The following is a 14,798-nucleotide window of genomic DNA, read 5'->3' as shown; positions in this document are numbered from 1 at the left end:
GGGACCCCGGGTCAGGCGGAGAGTTTTCCGACTTCACAGCAAAACCTGACCTCGAAAGAGGATGTGGAAATTTACGCTGACCTCATCAAGAGTAAAAGTGAGGGGGAGGGGCCGTGTCCGCTGCCCTCCGGGCTCGCTTGGGCCTCAGTATCCCGCGGGGGGCTGCTGTTGCCCGGGCCCTCCTGCCCCAGAGCCCCAGGAGCCAGGAGCAGCGGGGGACCGAGGCCGCAGGAGAGGAGGGGACTCGCTCATTCAGCCACCGGCTGAGACGCAGAGCTGCTGGCTGCTGGCTGCCTGGCACACCCTCCCAGGGGGAGGGGCTGGGGCAGGGGCAGGAGGGCGCACTGCCGGGGGGCTCGGGGGAAGGGGACGTTAGAAACTCGCTGTCATTTCCAAGAGGCTGCCTATGCCCAGGAATATCAAGTACCGAAGACTTACTTGTCAAGTTACAACTTCTTAAATGCGTGACAGACTGACTGGAAAAGCAGACTGCGTCTCCGCGCCTTGAAAGCGTGCCTGGAGACCCGGGTCCCCAGCAGGCGCCCTCAGGCTGCAGCTGCTGCCCGGAGACATGGTTCGCCCACGCGTTTCCCGGTCAGCAGCTTGTCTGTTCTTCCTCCTCCTGGGGGCTTCCACGGGGAACGCACTTTTCCTCTTGATGAGACCAGCAAAGAGTCCCACTTCCCCTCTCGAGACCAGGGTTTGCTGTTGAGCGGGAAAACTCTCCGCCTGACCCGGGGTCCTGAGCCCTTTCTCCTGGGTTGTCTCTAAAAGTCTGACCGCTGCGTGTTTCACGTCCAAGTCCACCGTTCCTTCTGGGCGACAGGGCTGGGCGGGGTCGCTGTGTCGTTCGGGTTTGCTCCCGGAGGCCGGATGGCTCCAGCAGCGCTGGTTGAAAAGGCGGTTCCTCCCTCGAGAATGCTTGTGTACATTTGTGTGTTTTGACAATTTTCAAGAAGTTTTAAAGCTGTTCCAAAGGCCTTTTGTGCTGCAGCCATAGCCGAGACCCGTGGAAGGGAGAAAACTCGGGGTCTCGTCTGCGGTAGTGCACAGGAGAACTGAAACAACCACCCGGCCCACACACGGGGGGCGAGAGAAGGCGGCGCCGCGAGATCCCGTTTACTTAAAGTGAAAAAAAAGCAACTGTCTAGGATTTATAGTCCAGCGGTATGCTGTTGCGTGTTCGTTTTTGTTTTTAATAAAAAGCAGTGCGTGAATGTGAGGAGGTCCTAAGAGAGACGGCCCTGCATGGGGGTGGGGGGGAGCAGGGGTGCTGCTGGGGGCTGTGCCTGTCCAATCCGGGGTGCTGTCTGCAACCACCAGAGGGTTTGCTCTGCAACTTCCTCGGCCGCGCAGAATCAGGTTCCGATCTCTAGATGTTACTTTGTAAATCTGAAAAGCGGAAAACGGAGAGCAACGCCAGTGGTTGCTGGGACGCAGCCGTGTGATGGTCCGTTTGGGAGGGGACCCGGCCAGCCCAGCTGCTCTGGTCCCGCTACTCTGCCGGCTGTAGCCATAACCCGGTGTTTCCCTGCAGGCGCTCTGGAGACAAGTTTAGTGTCCAGAGCCAGTGCCTCTCAGGGCAGGAGATTGTGCAAACCCGACTCGGCGACCTGGTTCTCCGGGGCCAGGCCTCCAGAGCAGAGCCGAGGTTTCCCCGCCCCCCATCCCGCCCCTGCCAGCCAGCCGGCCCCGGCTGCGGCTGCGCAAACAAGTTCCTCGTCTGGTTTTACTTTCTGTGTTTTGTTTTTTTTTAAAGTACAAGCTGTTCTTTTACACCCTGTGCAGATGCCACACGTTTACTCTGTCGCAGCCTCACAGAGACGAGGTATCTGCACGCCGTGCCCCTCCCCCACACCCACACGACTTATCTAGGTTTTAAATAAAGCCAAAAGGAGCCGCTCCAAGGACACGCCCAGAGGGCCGGAAAAGAAAACGACCGTTTAGAAAAGCCGTTCATCGCGACTTCCCCATCTCACCTTTCCCATCTAAGGTAAAGGAACTACAGAGCGGCTGTCAGGCAGGGTCCCCGGGGGATTCGGGCGCCGGCTCGGAAGGGGTGGCCACTGAGCCATTCGCAGGTTCCGACCGGCTGCACCCGGTGCTCTGGCCCACAGTACCTTCAGCTGCGTCTTGACGGCTGCTGCAGTATCACTGTGCACATACTTACATATTACTGTATACGCACTGCCGATCTGTCACTGCACGCTGTTACCCACGCGAGTTTCCCGCCCTCCCTCCGTCTCTCCCCCACACACACTGCTCTAGAGCCTCGGGCGCCATGACAAGGTGTCACCACATGGGGGAGCCCCGGTGCAGGGGCTGTGCGGAGGGGCCCCGGGCCTTCTCCCTGTCTGCTAGGGGCACCCTCTCCTGAGTCCCTGAGCAAGCTCTGGTGTCTCTTCTGAGGACACTAATCCCCCTGGGGGGCCCACCCTGGTGACCTCATATGACCCTAAAGGCCTCACCAAGGCCAAGCTCCTGACCCCAGCCCGGTGGGGACTGGGGTTTCAGTGTAGGAATTCCAGTGGGGGCGCAAACACGCAGCCACGGCAGAGGGGACAAAATGAACTAGAAAAGGGTGGAAATGACGTGATTCAAGGCTATGTGGGTAGGCGCAGCGATAAACACACGACTGCCGGTTTCCAGGCGTGTGCGTGCGGTGCCTTCTCGTCGTCCACGGCACGTGCAGAGGCGTCCACGGCACGTGCAGAGGCGCCAGCAGGTCACGTGCACTCCGCGCGGCCGAACGTGGTGGAAATGGATTTCCTTCTGCCCGTTTCTCTCCCGCCCTGCGACAGAGGCTGTCCAGGCAGGACTGTGTCAGCCGTCCTAGCCTCCCGGTCCCTTTCTCAGGAGAGGGCCTGCGTCCAGGCCGGGGAGCCTGGGCAGCCAGCACCTGGGCGAGTGCAAACAAGGGCCTCGTGTTCCGCCCGCGACCGGTGTGCAGACCCTGCACCGCCCCTGCGCCAAGTGCATGCAGGATCCCCGCGGAAGGATTTCCCGGGGCGGCGCCCAGGGCACGTGCGTCACGGGGCGGACAGGTACTGCGCACAGTCTGGAAACCCGGGGCGGGAAGGACACAGGTCCCTAGCCCAGGCGGCTCGTACTCTCAACCTGGTAAAGGACTGGAGTGCGTGTGGCTGGTTCCCGGGGACCTTCCTTAGGGCGGGGACGTCTGAGAACGAGGCCGGATCGAGTGGGAGGCAGGGAGCGGAGGGGAGAAAAGAGGAAGAAACAGACGCCGGCTCCAGAGCTACATTCTCTTTATTCAGCCCGCGCAGCCCGTCAGTCACATGGCCTCACAGGGCACCCCGTCCCCGGGCCGGCGTCTGTCTGATGGAACAAAACAGACTCGTGGCCCCCAAGTATCTCATCTGAAATACTAGCTTAAAGCTCCCCCAAGTATGAGATGGGTTTCAGATGAGTCTGAAAAACTAGCTTAAAGCTCCTAAGCTTCAGGTGAGCTAGGGCATAAGTTTACCCTGGAAAAGGAGCTAAACTATCCGTGACCTTGGCTGGCATTCTGGCAATCTTCCACCAGAATAATATTATTTTACTAACGAATTAAATGTACAAAATATAAAACTACATCGTAATGCCGATTGCCTACAAACGGTAACAAAATTTATAAAAGAAAATGTGGTCTGATTAAAGAATTAAGTATTAAAATTAAACATATTTTACTTTGAGTAAAATAAAAATATAATAAATTTCTCATATTATGGATTCCAGTTTATAAAAAAATTAGCAAAAAATTAAAACTAGCAAATGCTCCAATGGTTTTACACTAAATGTTTAAAACGTCAAGAGCTAATTAATATTTTTCTTAATGTAAACTAGGTCACAATATTCTGGAACTGATTTTTTTTTTAACAGAAAACTAATTTCTGTGAGATTGCAGGACCAAATCACAAGACAGGCTGCGAGTTTTCCCTAGTTCAAGTGTGGAGAGCAGACCTCCACAAGACCACCCCCACCAGCGATGCCAGCGATGCCAGTGATGCGTGCGCAGGAGGCGACGTCAGCTGGCCACAGGGAGGACCCCGAGACGACACCCCAGGGCGGCGAGGCACAGCGAGCGCCCCGGAGGCCACCTACCTAACGCCCCGGAGAAATGCAAGAAGCAAGACCCAAGCCTGGCCCGTCTACGCCACGGTGACATCAAACCTGCTCTAAGACAACGTGTTTCGTAAGAATCTATATTCACAACAAATACAGCCGCGGCGGCGCCGTCAGGCCGCCGTCAGCCGTGGGAACGGGCCCCCCGGGCGGCTGCGTCCGGGTCACTGGAGCTCGGCCGGCGTCGACGACGTGGGCGGAGAGGCCGCGGCACCTGCAACGCAGAGCGTGGGCGTGAGCTGACAGGGACGAGACAGGCGAAGACGACACCCGTGCAGACGTTAGGAAACTCGGCCGTCCGTTTTAAATAAAGGAAAACCCACATTTCCGGATGCGGGCGTGGGGCTGGGTGGGGAAGGGCCGGCGGAGCCCCCGCACCAAACCCCGCAGGAAGCCGTAGGGGAGAGGAGGCGGCCGCCTCCCCGGCCCTGACCCGAGACAGGAAGCCTCCGGAGTGAGTCTGAGTTGCTTCCGAGCACGTGGTCCGTAATCCCTGGAGCTGCGGGCAGAACGCACGGTGCCCACCCGGCCTGGAGATGGGTGCAGCCGAAAACGGGGCCAATTCTACCCGTGGCTACGGCCGTCAAAAATAAAATCGATGCGGTCTTTGAACGTCTAACTACAGGGAAACTTCTGGAGTACTCAGAGCCGAAGGGCGGCGCGTGAGCAGCACGGACGGGGAGGACCGTGAAGTCTGGGCCGTGAGTTCTCTCCGGAGAACTGGGGGCTGCTGAGGAAACGACCCCAGGGGACCCGCTGCCCAGCTCATGAAGCTGAGTGACGCCAGCCAGAAACTCGGGGGGGCCGGGAGACTGCAAGCAATATTATTTTCTATGCTATTTGCTCGGTATGCCAAACCGAGTATCGATATTTTTGGCAAATCAAGAGGAATGTGAGGCCATAGAAATCACGACGTTTGCCGTTCACCTGAATAAACGGGAAAAGCAAAACACACGTCACCACTGTGGGTCTGTCACTCAGTGCCACCGCAGGTTTCAGGCGAGGTTCTTAGAAGGCACGTGAGGAGCCGCACAGTCAGACGAGAGAAACCGGCCGCCAACGCAATGGCCAGAGGCCCGGGGCACGTGGCTGGGCGGGCGCGCCTCACCTGCAGCCTCCACAGAGGCTTCCGGAAGCTCCGGGTCCGGGAGCTGCTCCGAGTCCTGCCCCTCGAGGTCCCTCGAGGGCTGAGCCGCCGGGGACGCGCTGGACATCTGCGGGGGGCTCCTGTCCGCCTCGGCTCGCTGCTGTAACCACTCGTCCTTATACCCATTGCTGATGAGTTTGGAAAAGTTTGTGGGTGAACTGAGTTTTTGCCCCGGCCTCAAAAGGAGAAAAATTAACGACAAGCTTGAGTACAAAGGTCAAGAGGACTCTAGAGGGTTCTCGGCAAGCACGCTGGCAGTACCCTGGAGGCTCACTGCTCCTCGCGACACGGAGATCTATCTCTCTCCCTGTCTCCCCGTCTCCCCGGGGAACCGGACAACCAGCCACACCTGCTCCGGCACAGGCTGGGCTACGCAGAGAGGGACGGCTCCTTCGGAGGGGAAAGGCAACAGCAGGCCGGCAGACGGGGCCGGGCTGGGGGACGTCGTGACGTCGGCGTCACGGTGCCCAGCACACGGTCGGACGCCGGGGTGGGCACAGCATGTGGTCGCCTCGCGGTCACCGCGGCCCCTGGGACCAGCGGCCACACCCCAGCAAACCCGACGGCGGTGAGCGCGGCCGGAGCACTTACATGGGAGGGAAGGAGAGTCTACTTCTCGCCGGGTCTTTGGGGCCCAGCGGGGTCCCTGCTTTGCTGGGGTTCTTGGAGTTAATGGCTGGGAGCCTCAGCTGCGAGAGGAAACACACACACACACCCCGGGTCAGTGCAAAGCGCTCGGCCCCCTGGGCGCGGAGCGGGACGGCGGCTGGCGGCTGGCGGCGGAAGTCGCACACGCAGGACAGTCGCACACACCGCCCAGCAGCGTGGCGGGTCCCTGCCCGGCACCCCGGGGACGGAGACCGCCGGCAGTTCTCGGCACTGCTGCGTTCGAGCCAAGGTGCACCCACCCGCTCGGGAAGGAAACAGGGCACGGCTCACAGTGCGAGGCTCTGAGGGCGCCGGGCCTCAGGGCTCCGAGAGGACGGGGTGCCACCCTCGGAGGGGCAGCCCCTGGCTGGGCTGGAGCCATCGGGTGGGAACCAGGGTGGGCATGGGATGGGAGACCTTCCCGTGGTCACCCTGGAAGGCAGGCTCCCGTGCCGTCCAGCCACCGGGGGGAGAGAGAGGTGGCCCGCCCAGCCATCCACTCTGCCCTGGCACGAACCCTGATCCTGCCTGAGAAATCCAGGGGACACAGCCGAGAAAAGGGGGGGAGGGGACGGGCATGAAGGTGACTTGGAGGGGAGGGGAGGCGGAAGGCCAGGTGGAGAGTGGAGGTGGGCTCAGAGGGGAAGCCAGGACGCCCCACGCAGAGGGCAGCCGAGGACCAAGAGGGTGGGGCTGGTGTTCAGAACCAGAATGAGGGGCCCCGTGAGGGGCAGGGGTTATGAGGAAGGTGACCCCCAAAGGGAAAGCTGGGCCTCGCTGGGCAGAGGGACGGGTGCCGGAGCAGTGGGGGGTGGGGCAGCTGGGAAACTATGGGTCACAGTCACAGGGTCGGCCCTGTGCGGCCGGGGGTGAGGCCGAGACCTCACCGAGGTCAGACTTTCTCCAAAGTCAGAACCCCTGTCCCTCCCAAGACGCTGCTAAGAGAAGGAAAGGACCGGCCGTGGGCAGCGCGGGGCGGCGGGGGGGAAGGGGGGGGAAGGATGACACCGGCCGACCACCCGTCGTGGAAGGGCGTCTCCGAACACACAGGGAGCCTCTCCAGGCTCCGCTGCACAGGGAGGGCGGGCTCCACTGAACAGCGGGCAGGGGAGCAGGGCAGATGCTCCCCCAAGATATTCTGGGGGGGAAGCGCTGGAAAGACGTCCAAGGCCCCATCAGTCCCGGGAAACGTGCATTTAACCCGCAGCGGGGAGGCGCCCCCTGGAATGGCACAGACCCCGACAAGGTCAAGGGCATGAGGGGGTGGAGCACCGGCCTGCCCTGCACTGTGGGGAGGGGGGCCTGGACCACCGGGCGGTCACTGTGGGCACACGGGCGGCTTCTCCTGAAGGTGAACAGCGCGGTCCTCGTCCACCCGATGAAGCCAGTGGCCACCGACGCTCACGCCGCCACCTGCCCGGCTTGGCGGCGGCTTCGGGGGTCATCATCGCCCAGGGGAGAAAGACGCCGAGGCCCCGGCACCCCGGGGATGGCGGCCAGGCCAGCAGCACCCTGACTTCCGAAGAGGGGGCTCTAGTGACTGAAATCTGACCCTGGTCACCCAGGGTCGGGGCAGCCTCTCGCCTTCCAGTAACGCAGACAAATGTCAGGTTCGGAACCCGGCTGAAGTCACGCACAACGGCAGACCCGCCGCCGCTAACCCCTCCCCGCTGCCCCAGGAGCCACACGCACGGGCCGCCCCGCCGTCTATCGGGGCGCCCCCACCTTTTTCTTCTTCGTTTCCAGTTCCTCCGCCTCCCTCTGCCAGACGGTCTTCATGTCGAAGTCGAACGGCCCCCTCCTGGACTCGTAGCTGCTGGTGGCCAAACGGGGGTTAGACTCTTCGAGGACCATGCAATTGGGCACACGGGCAGCAAGCCCCTGAGGACCCCAGGGAGACCTCCCCCTGGCCCTCCCTGTCTAGCCTCCTCCCTCCAGCTCCGCCCCCCTCATTCCCCGCCCCCCGCCCACCCTCTGGCGGCAAAGGCCACCCCTTCTCCTCTCCCCGCCTGCAGCGCCCCCTCCAGGTCCTGCGAGGGAACACACCGCCCCTCCCCAAGGCCTGCTTCCCGGAATCCAGAGGCCACGCCCCAACTTGCAGGAGCTTTAGTAGCAAATCGATTCCACTCTCCTTTCCTGCACGGGTGGACAGCAGGGCGGCGCCTCGGCTACTCACTGCCTCTGGCCGGCCGTGGGCGGCTTGCTGTGGTGGATGTACCAGTCTGGCAAGGAGTAGGCCGCCGGGGAGCCCTTCCTGGTGCCGCTGCCCGACGCCATCCCCGGGGCCAGGTGCATCAGCAGGTCTCCAAACCAAAGAGAGGCACCATGAGTGGTCTCGCCCGCCCGGGCCCGTGGTGTGACTAGCAGGCAGGCCACCCTTTACAAAGGACACTGTGACATCTCCTGGGGCCAGCCTCTGGGCTCCAGAGCCCCAGGAATCAGCACGCACACCTGCCGAGAAGGGACAACCCCCCACCCCGGGCCCCCCACCCCACCCCGGTCCTGAGCTGGCATCTGTGCACGCCAGCACCCACCCATGTGCTGGCTCGCTGCTCCAGGCTGGCGTGCGGGAGCAGGACACCTGGGCTCTCCAGGGCTGCAGGCTGCCTGCCCTCTCAGCTGGTGCCGTGCTGCCCTTGCCACCTGGGTCAGTCTGACCGAGCTCCTCGGCCACCAGTGTGGCCGTGCCTGACCCCACTATCTCCACCGCCACCTCCCTCCACCCCCCTCCCCCTCTCTGCCTGCGTCTCTCTGTGTCCGGTCTGTCCCCCGTGAGCACTGTCCCTGCCGTTGCTGGAGATGGGCACTGACACACTCCCCGGTCTAATCTCAGATCTTCACGCCATTTGCCGGCTGCCCCCCGTGGTCCTGTCACCGCTGGCCGGGGGCCGGGGCGGGGAGGCCCGCTCTCGGAGCTGCGCGGGCCTGGGTCCCGCGGTCTGCCCGCCGCACTAGCACTGCAGCCCTGACAGTCTCGTTCCGACTCTCATTCCCGGCACAACCATCTCGGGGTTGACACAGCCAGAAAAAAGGGGTTGGCGCCTCTCAGTGCCACCTGAGACTGGGGCCAGCGGGGGGATATTTTAGACGGTCCTCCTCAACCTGACCAGCGATTTCGATGCACGAAACCGGGTGGTGCTGTCTCCGGGAAACCACGGGGTCGCCGCTGAAGCGCTCCTACGGTGAGGGGCAGGTAAAACCTGGAGATGCGCGGGACCGGGGCAGTGAGAGCGAACCTCGGGGCTCCATGCCTCGCAGGCTGGCCCGTGGGCCATCGAACCGCAAGGACGGACCCTGCCCGTGAGCGGCTTCCTGCGGGTCCACTGGTGCAACGTGACTCACTCAGGGTGCGTCCCGGCAAAGGCTCCCTTGGGAGAGCAGCCCTCTGGGGCCGGCTCCGTGGACTCGGCCTGGGCGGTCCAACTTCTCACCAACGGTGCAGGAGGTACCTGAGGGGCACGCACACCCAGCGCACCCACGGGCCTCCTCCCCAGGGGCCTGGGCGAACCCCCACTTTCTGCACTGACACTGTCACAGGACACAGGGCCCCGTCGCTGTCCCCACGGAGACCGGGGGTGCCGGGGCACTCACCGGGGTGGCCGCCTTGCTTGGCCAGCTTCACATACTCGGAGTCCGTGTCCTTGACCCAGTACCTCCGCGCGCCCAGCGGGCGCCCACCGGGCGGGTCCCGAAACGCACTGAGGCCGGGAATCTGGGACACAGGAGGGGCGTCCACAGCCTTCTCAGACCGCCGCACGGGAAGGTGGTAGTACCAGTCTAGGGAGGGAGGGGCCGAGGTCAGGTTTCTCCAGGGAAGGTCAGGGTGGCTCAGCCCGGTGCCTGGAAGAGGCCCATGCCAGAGAGGGCCGCCTGGTCCGGGGCACACGGGACGGGAGCCACCCACCGCCCAGGACACACGTGCCTAGGGTGCTCTCTGGGCGACGTGGACCCTTGAGTCACGGGCCTGGGAGGGAAGCAGCTCGCCCCCGCCCCACAGTGGGGAGGACTTAGGAGAAAAGACGGGGCTCCCCCAGGCGAGAGGAGTTCAGCCTCCAGGCCCAGGGCTACACACAGCACCCGCTGTGCCCTGGGCCCAGGCTGCTGGTCCTCCCTGCAGGTTTGGGCCCCGCCTGCTCCACGGCTGTGTGAACCCTAACCCTAAAACCTCTCTCTCTCCCCTCCTCCCTCTCTCTCTCTCTCCCCCTCCCTCTCTCTGCTTCTCTCTCTCTCTCTCTCTCCTTCTCTCTCTCTCCTCTCTCTCTCTGCTTCTCTCTCCCCTCCTCCCTGTCCTCTCTCTCTCCCTCCCTCTCTCTCTCTCCCCTCCTCCCTCTCCTCTCTCTCCCCCCTCCCTCTCTCTGCTTCTCTCTCTCTCTCTCTCCTTCTCTCTCTCTCCCCACTTCCTTTCTCTCCCCCCTCTCCTCCCTCCCCCTCTCTCTCTCCCTCCCTCCCTCTCTCTCTCTCCCCTCCTCCCTCTCTCTCTCTCCTTCCCTCTCTCTCTCTCTCTCTCTCCCCCCTTCCCTTCTCTCCCCTCTCCTCCTCCTCTCTCTCTCTCTCCTCTCCTTCCCTCTCTCTCTCTCCTTCTCTCTCTCTCCTTCTCTCTCTTTCCTCTCTCTCTTCTTCTCTCTCTCTCCCCTCCTCCCTGTCTCTCTCTCCCTCCCTCCCTCTCTCTCTCCCCCTCCCTCTCTCCTCTCTCCCCCCTCCTCCTCTCTCTCTCTCCCTCCCTCTCTCTCTCTCCTTCTCTCTCTCCCTTCCCTTCTCTCCCTCCTCTCCCCCCTCTCCTCCTCTCCTCTCTCCTTCCTCTCCATCTCTCTTCCTCTCTCTCTCCTTCCCTCTCTCTCTCTCCTCTCTCTCTCTCTCTGCTTCTCTCTCTCTCCCCTCCTCCCTGTCTCTCTCTCTCTCCCTCCCTCTCTCTCCCCCTCCCTCTCTCTCCCTCCCTCTCTCTCTCTCTCCCTCTCTCTCTTTCTCTCTCCCCTCCTCTTCTCTCTCTCTCTCTCTCATATACCCCCACCTCCTGCTGGTTCTGTGGCTCTGCAGAACCCTGCCTGATACAGAGGCACACAGGAAAATCGCGCCACGTCAACCAATTTACACAAGCACACAGGGACCCCACGAACACGAAGTAATCTTCCCCTGAACCCAAAGCGTAGACATCCGGCTTCCACTTAGAGCTGAAGCTGGGTCCACTGCCCACAAGTGAATGTTTAGCACAGCCAGTCTCGTACGTATCTGAAGGACAGTCACTAGCTGAATCAACACTATCGTTTTGCAAAGGAAGGGGGGAAAGCCCCCCGGAAAACGGGTGGGGAACTGTGCAGAAGCCCACAGAGAGTCACACTGAGAAGGAAGAGTCCAGCAGCTTCCTACTGAGCTCATGTTCAGCAAACAGCGTCTCCCGTGGAGGGAAGGCTCTCCCCCCCCCCCCCCGCTCTGTTTTCCTCTCCGTGTTTTGGTGACTAATTAATCCACCGAGAATGCCACGTCTTCTTCCCTCTCATTACTGGGAGCCTCTGGTCCGCCATTTGTATCCACACGCAGAGTTGCTCAGAGGGCCGGGGCCCCAGTCGGTGGGAGCCACTGTCACCACCCCCCCACCCCTCCAACACACACACACAGAGTCAAAGGGGACAAGAACTGTCTTGCAGTTTCTGTCACTCGAAGAGTATTAGCGCTCGAGTGGCCCAGATCACGGACTCTGCAGCAATCAGGAGACAGCTGAGAGGACCGCCCGGGGCCCCGCCCCTGGCAGCTCCCCGGTCTCTAAGCACAGAGCAGCCCGGGCTGGCCACACACCACAGGGGCCCCCAGGACGCCGGCCAGCCCTCCCTTGGAGACCCGGGGCTGCAGCCTGGGCAGAGGAGCCCTGCAAGGGGTGCCAACTCTGTGCCTCCGTTTCCTCATCTGTAAACGGGGTTCATGGTGCCTCACCACGCCGCTTAGAGGTTGAATGTTCATGCATGAAAGAGCTTAGAACGGCGCTCTGCCCTACAGAGGAGGCCGCTCACTGAGTGCGGAGGGGTCGCACACAGGCTGAGAGCCCCCAGCAGAGAAGGGGAGACTGCCACACTCCCCGTCCCCCGCCTCCCCGCGGTGTCCCCAACAGTGCTTGCAGTCAGAGCTCCGGGCCGGGCTCACACGAGATCCCGTGAGGGCCACTGCCGAGTGCCACCTCTGAGCGACCACCCCAGGGTGTGGAGGGCCCGCCGGCCCCACCCCGCCCTTCCCCGCCAGCTCCTGGGTCCCACCTCCGCCTCCTCTCCGCCTCCTCTCGCCAGCCCTTCCCAGGACGGGTGCGCCCGAAACAGAGCCCAGGACAGCCCACGGCCCCAGGCCCGCCTCCCACCCCGCCGCCCAGCCTCCAATCCTGCTGAGTGAGAAGCCACGCGCACCCAACCCACGCAGAACCTGCTCTCCGCGCCCAGGCACTCCCAGCCGGGGCCTGGTACACCCGGGGCGGGGGGCGGGGGGTCTAGATCCGGAGCAGGAGGAGGCAATCCACCAGGCACAGACACCCGTGCACCCGAGGAAGGGAGAAAACCAGTCCCCACTCCGGGAAGGAGCTGTGACGGCCATGGAGTGAGGCTGGCTGGGGACACCTAAAACTGCCGTGGGCCCAGCAGCCGAGGCAGCTGCAGCAGCCTGGTTCTCTTTTTCTAAAATAGAGAGGAGGGAAAAGGGACTCGCCCGCCCCACCCCCATGTTCCCCTTTTAGCCTTGCTTTGACACTAGAGCCCCCTTCTTTGAGGGGGCGCCACGCGTGCTTTCCCCTCACACCCGCCCCCGGGGATGCAGGGTGCGGGGCTGTCCCACAGCAGGAGCTGGCGGCTGCTGTGGCCGGTCACTCACCGCACGGAGCATGGCGGCTGGCGGCGCCCTGCAGCTCCTTGCTCGGGTTCCTCATGCCAGAGACGCGCTGGGCCGGGTTCACAGCGAGCCGGGGAAGCGGGGCAGCGCGCCGGGGCTGAGCTGCGGGGACCGCGTCGGCGCCCCTGCTCTGTCCGCCGTCCGTCTGCCTCCACCTGGCAGGGAGTCAGGCGTGTCATCACCGAGGAAGGGCGGGCACGTCCAAACCGGTTTACAGGCGGGACACACACTGATGGGGCTACACAGCAGGTGCACAGCACACGATGTATACCAGCAGGGCCACGGCCGCGCTGGAAACACAGATGGACAGAGCCACGCGGGTACACAGCGGAGGATGACCGGTCCCGAGGCCCCGAGGTCCCTCGTCCCGGGTGACAGGTGGCCCCCTCCCCGCCCACACCCCCTGGCCGCCCGCCCCGCTCACCGGCTCGCCGCGGAAGGTCTCCGTGGGTGCCTTCCGCTGCGCCAGAGGCCAAAGTCTGCACCCCCCGCGGGCGCGGGGACCAATCCCGAACTCCCAGCGCGGCGCGGAACCACAACAACTCTCGTCGCCTGGGCAACCGCCGAGTGGCCAACCAGCGAGCGCAGCTGGAGCGCAGCAGCCAATCAGGGAAGCCTGTCGGGCCGCAGCAGACCAATCAGGGCCAGGTGCGGAGCGCGGGCTCTACTAGTCAACCGCCTGCGACCCAGCGGAGTCCTGGCGTCCCCCTGCCTGTCCCGCCACCCCGCGTTTCTTCTCCAAAGCAGCCCGGAAAAACTCCCGTTTACGTAATGCACTTTAAAAAAGAGGAGGCAGAAGTGAGTACCCGGGAAACTCAGCAAACAGACGTTTCTGCCGCGTGTCTCAGTAGTAAAATTATCCGATAAATGTCCCTTCTGGCATCTTGCTTGTTCAAGATTATTTCTGGTAGGTGGGTTGAGACACGAGTAAAAAGCCTTTGTCGCTGGCCGCGTGGCTCAATCGATTGGAGCGTCGCCAGGCACGACAAAAGGTGGCGGGTTCAATCTCTCCATCAGGGGTACACACCTGGGTTGTGGCTTCCGTCCGTCCAGGTGTGTAGGGGAGACCATCGATCAGTGTTTCTCTGTCTGTCTCTCTTCCTCTCTCTCTAAAAGTAATAAACGGACCCTGGGGTGAGGGTTTAAAAAAATACACTTTAGAAAAAAAGCCTCAGGCCCTGTTTCTGTGGATCAGTGCTCAGAGTCCCAGCCTGGACTTCAGTGCCAACCCCTGGCCAGGCTGCACCTGGGGACCCCGCAGTTAGGGATTTGTGGCACGGATCCTGCTCCCCAAATTGGACGTCATCTCCGCCCCCTGCTGCTGGATGCCACCCGGATGCAACAGCCCAGGCAATTCTGTCACCCAGAGCGCTCCACGCCTCCCTGGCCACCGAGGGAAGACCCCGCGCTGACCTGGTGCAGGTTGGACAAGGGGAGCTGCATCCCAGAGGCGTCGGGAAATCCTGTTCCAGGGACCCGGGCAACAGGAAGCAGCTTTGGTCTTTTCTTGATGAAAAAAAAACGTGTTTTTAAGGCAACACGTTGTAATGGCGATCACTGGGCAGCTGTGGGTAGGCGAGGCGTCACCTTCATTACAGAAGGAAGGACTCGGAGGTCTGGCGGAAGCATGGCTGGAGGGTAACTGGGGGGTTGGACTCGCCCTCGCTCTGGGGTCTCCCCAGCTCTCGGGGAGAAGTGAGGTGGCCTTCAGGGTCTTCAGCTGGCCCTCGTGCGGGCGGTCAGGACTTCACGTTGCAACGCCAGCTGCTCGTCCCACCGCAGGCCACCATCACCCAGAATGTCAGAGCTTTCCTTGCATGACCCCCAGCACTGTCCACAGGGTGGGAGGTGTGATGACACCAAGAGAAGGTCGTTTTTGAAGTAGTTGATCACAGCCACTAGAGCCCCCACAGGACCGAAGCGCGTCTCTGTGTCTCTGAATGGGTTTAGTGGCAGAGGGCGGAACCTACCCACGACGGCAGCTCCCCTCACACATTACAGCCGGGATTTGAGGGATAAT

At 62.4% G+C, this 14,798-nt stretch overlaps 1 protein-coding gene across 5 annotated transcripts; it reads right to left on the bottom strand.

Moving 5' to 3' along the window:
- Nucleotides 1-4,151: 4,151 nt before the first annotated feature.
- On the bottom strand, nucleotides 4,152-13,324 carry C10H7orf57 (chromosome 10 C7orf57 homolog). 5 transcript variants are annotated; one of them, XM_036010370.1, is made up of 8 exons: nucleotides 13,203-13,324; nucleotides 12,761-12,933; nucleotides 9,509-9,694; nucleotides 8,096-8,220; nucleotides 7,643-7,801; nucleotides 5,861-5,958; nucleotides 5,231-5,397; nucleotides 4,152-4,336 (listed from the first exon to the last, which is right to left on the bottom strand). In XM_036010370.1, exons 2-8 carry the CDS (start codon nucleotides 12,813-12,815, stop codon nucleotides 4,287-4,289), a joined length of 840 nt encoding a protein of 279 aa, XP_035866263.1. In that variant the 5' UTR covers nucleotides 12,816-12,933; nucleotides 13,203-13,324; the 3' UTR covers nucleotides 4,152-4,286. The 5 variants fall into 5 exon arrangements, with proteins under 5 accessions (XP_035866263.1, XP_035866264.1, XP_035866265.1 ...); XM_036010371.1 differs by having other exon boundaries at nucleotides 5,231-5,445; nucleotides 7,643-7,733; nucleotides 8,094-8,220; nucleotides 13,203-13,323; XM_036010372.1 differs by having other exon boundaries at nucleotides 5,231-5,445; nucleotides 7,643-7,730; nucleotides 8,094-8,220; nucleotides 13,203-13,323.
- Nucleotides 13,325-14,798: the final 1,474 nt, after the last annotated feature.

This window comes from Phyllostomus discolor, chromosome 10 (assembly GCF_004126475.2).
Source record: "Phyllostomus discolor isolate MPI-MPIP mPhyDis1 chromosome 10, mPhyDis1.pri.v3, whole genome shotgun sequence".
NCBI lineage: Eukaryota > Metazoa > Chordata > Mammalia > Chiroptera > Phyllostomidae > Phyllostomus > Phyllostomus discolor.
This window is presented reverse-complemented; position numbering and strand designations above follow the sequence as displayed.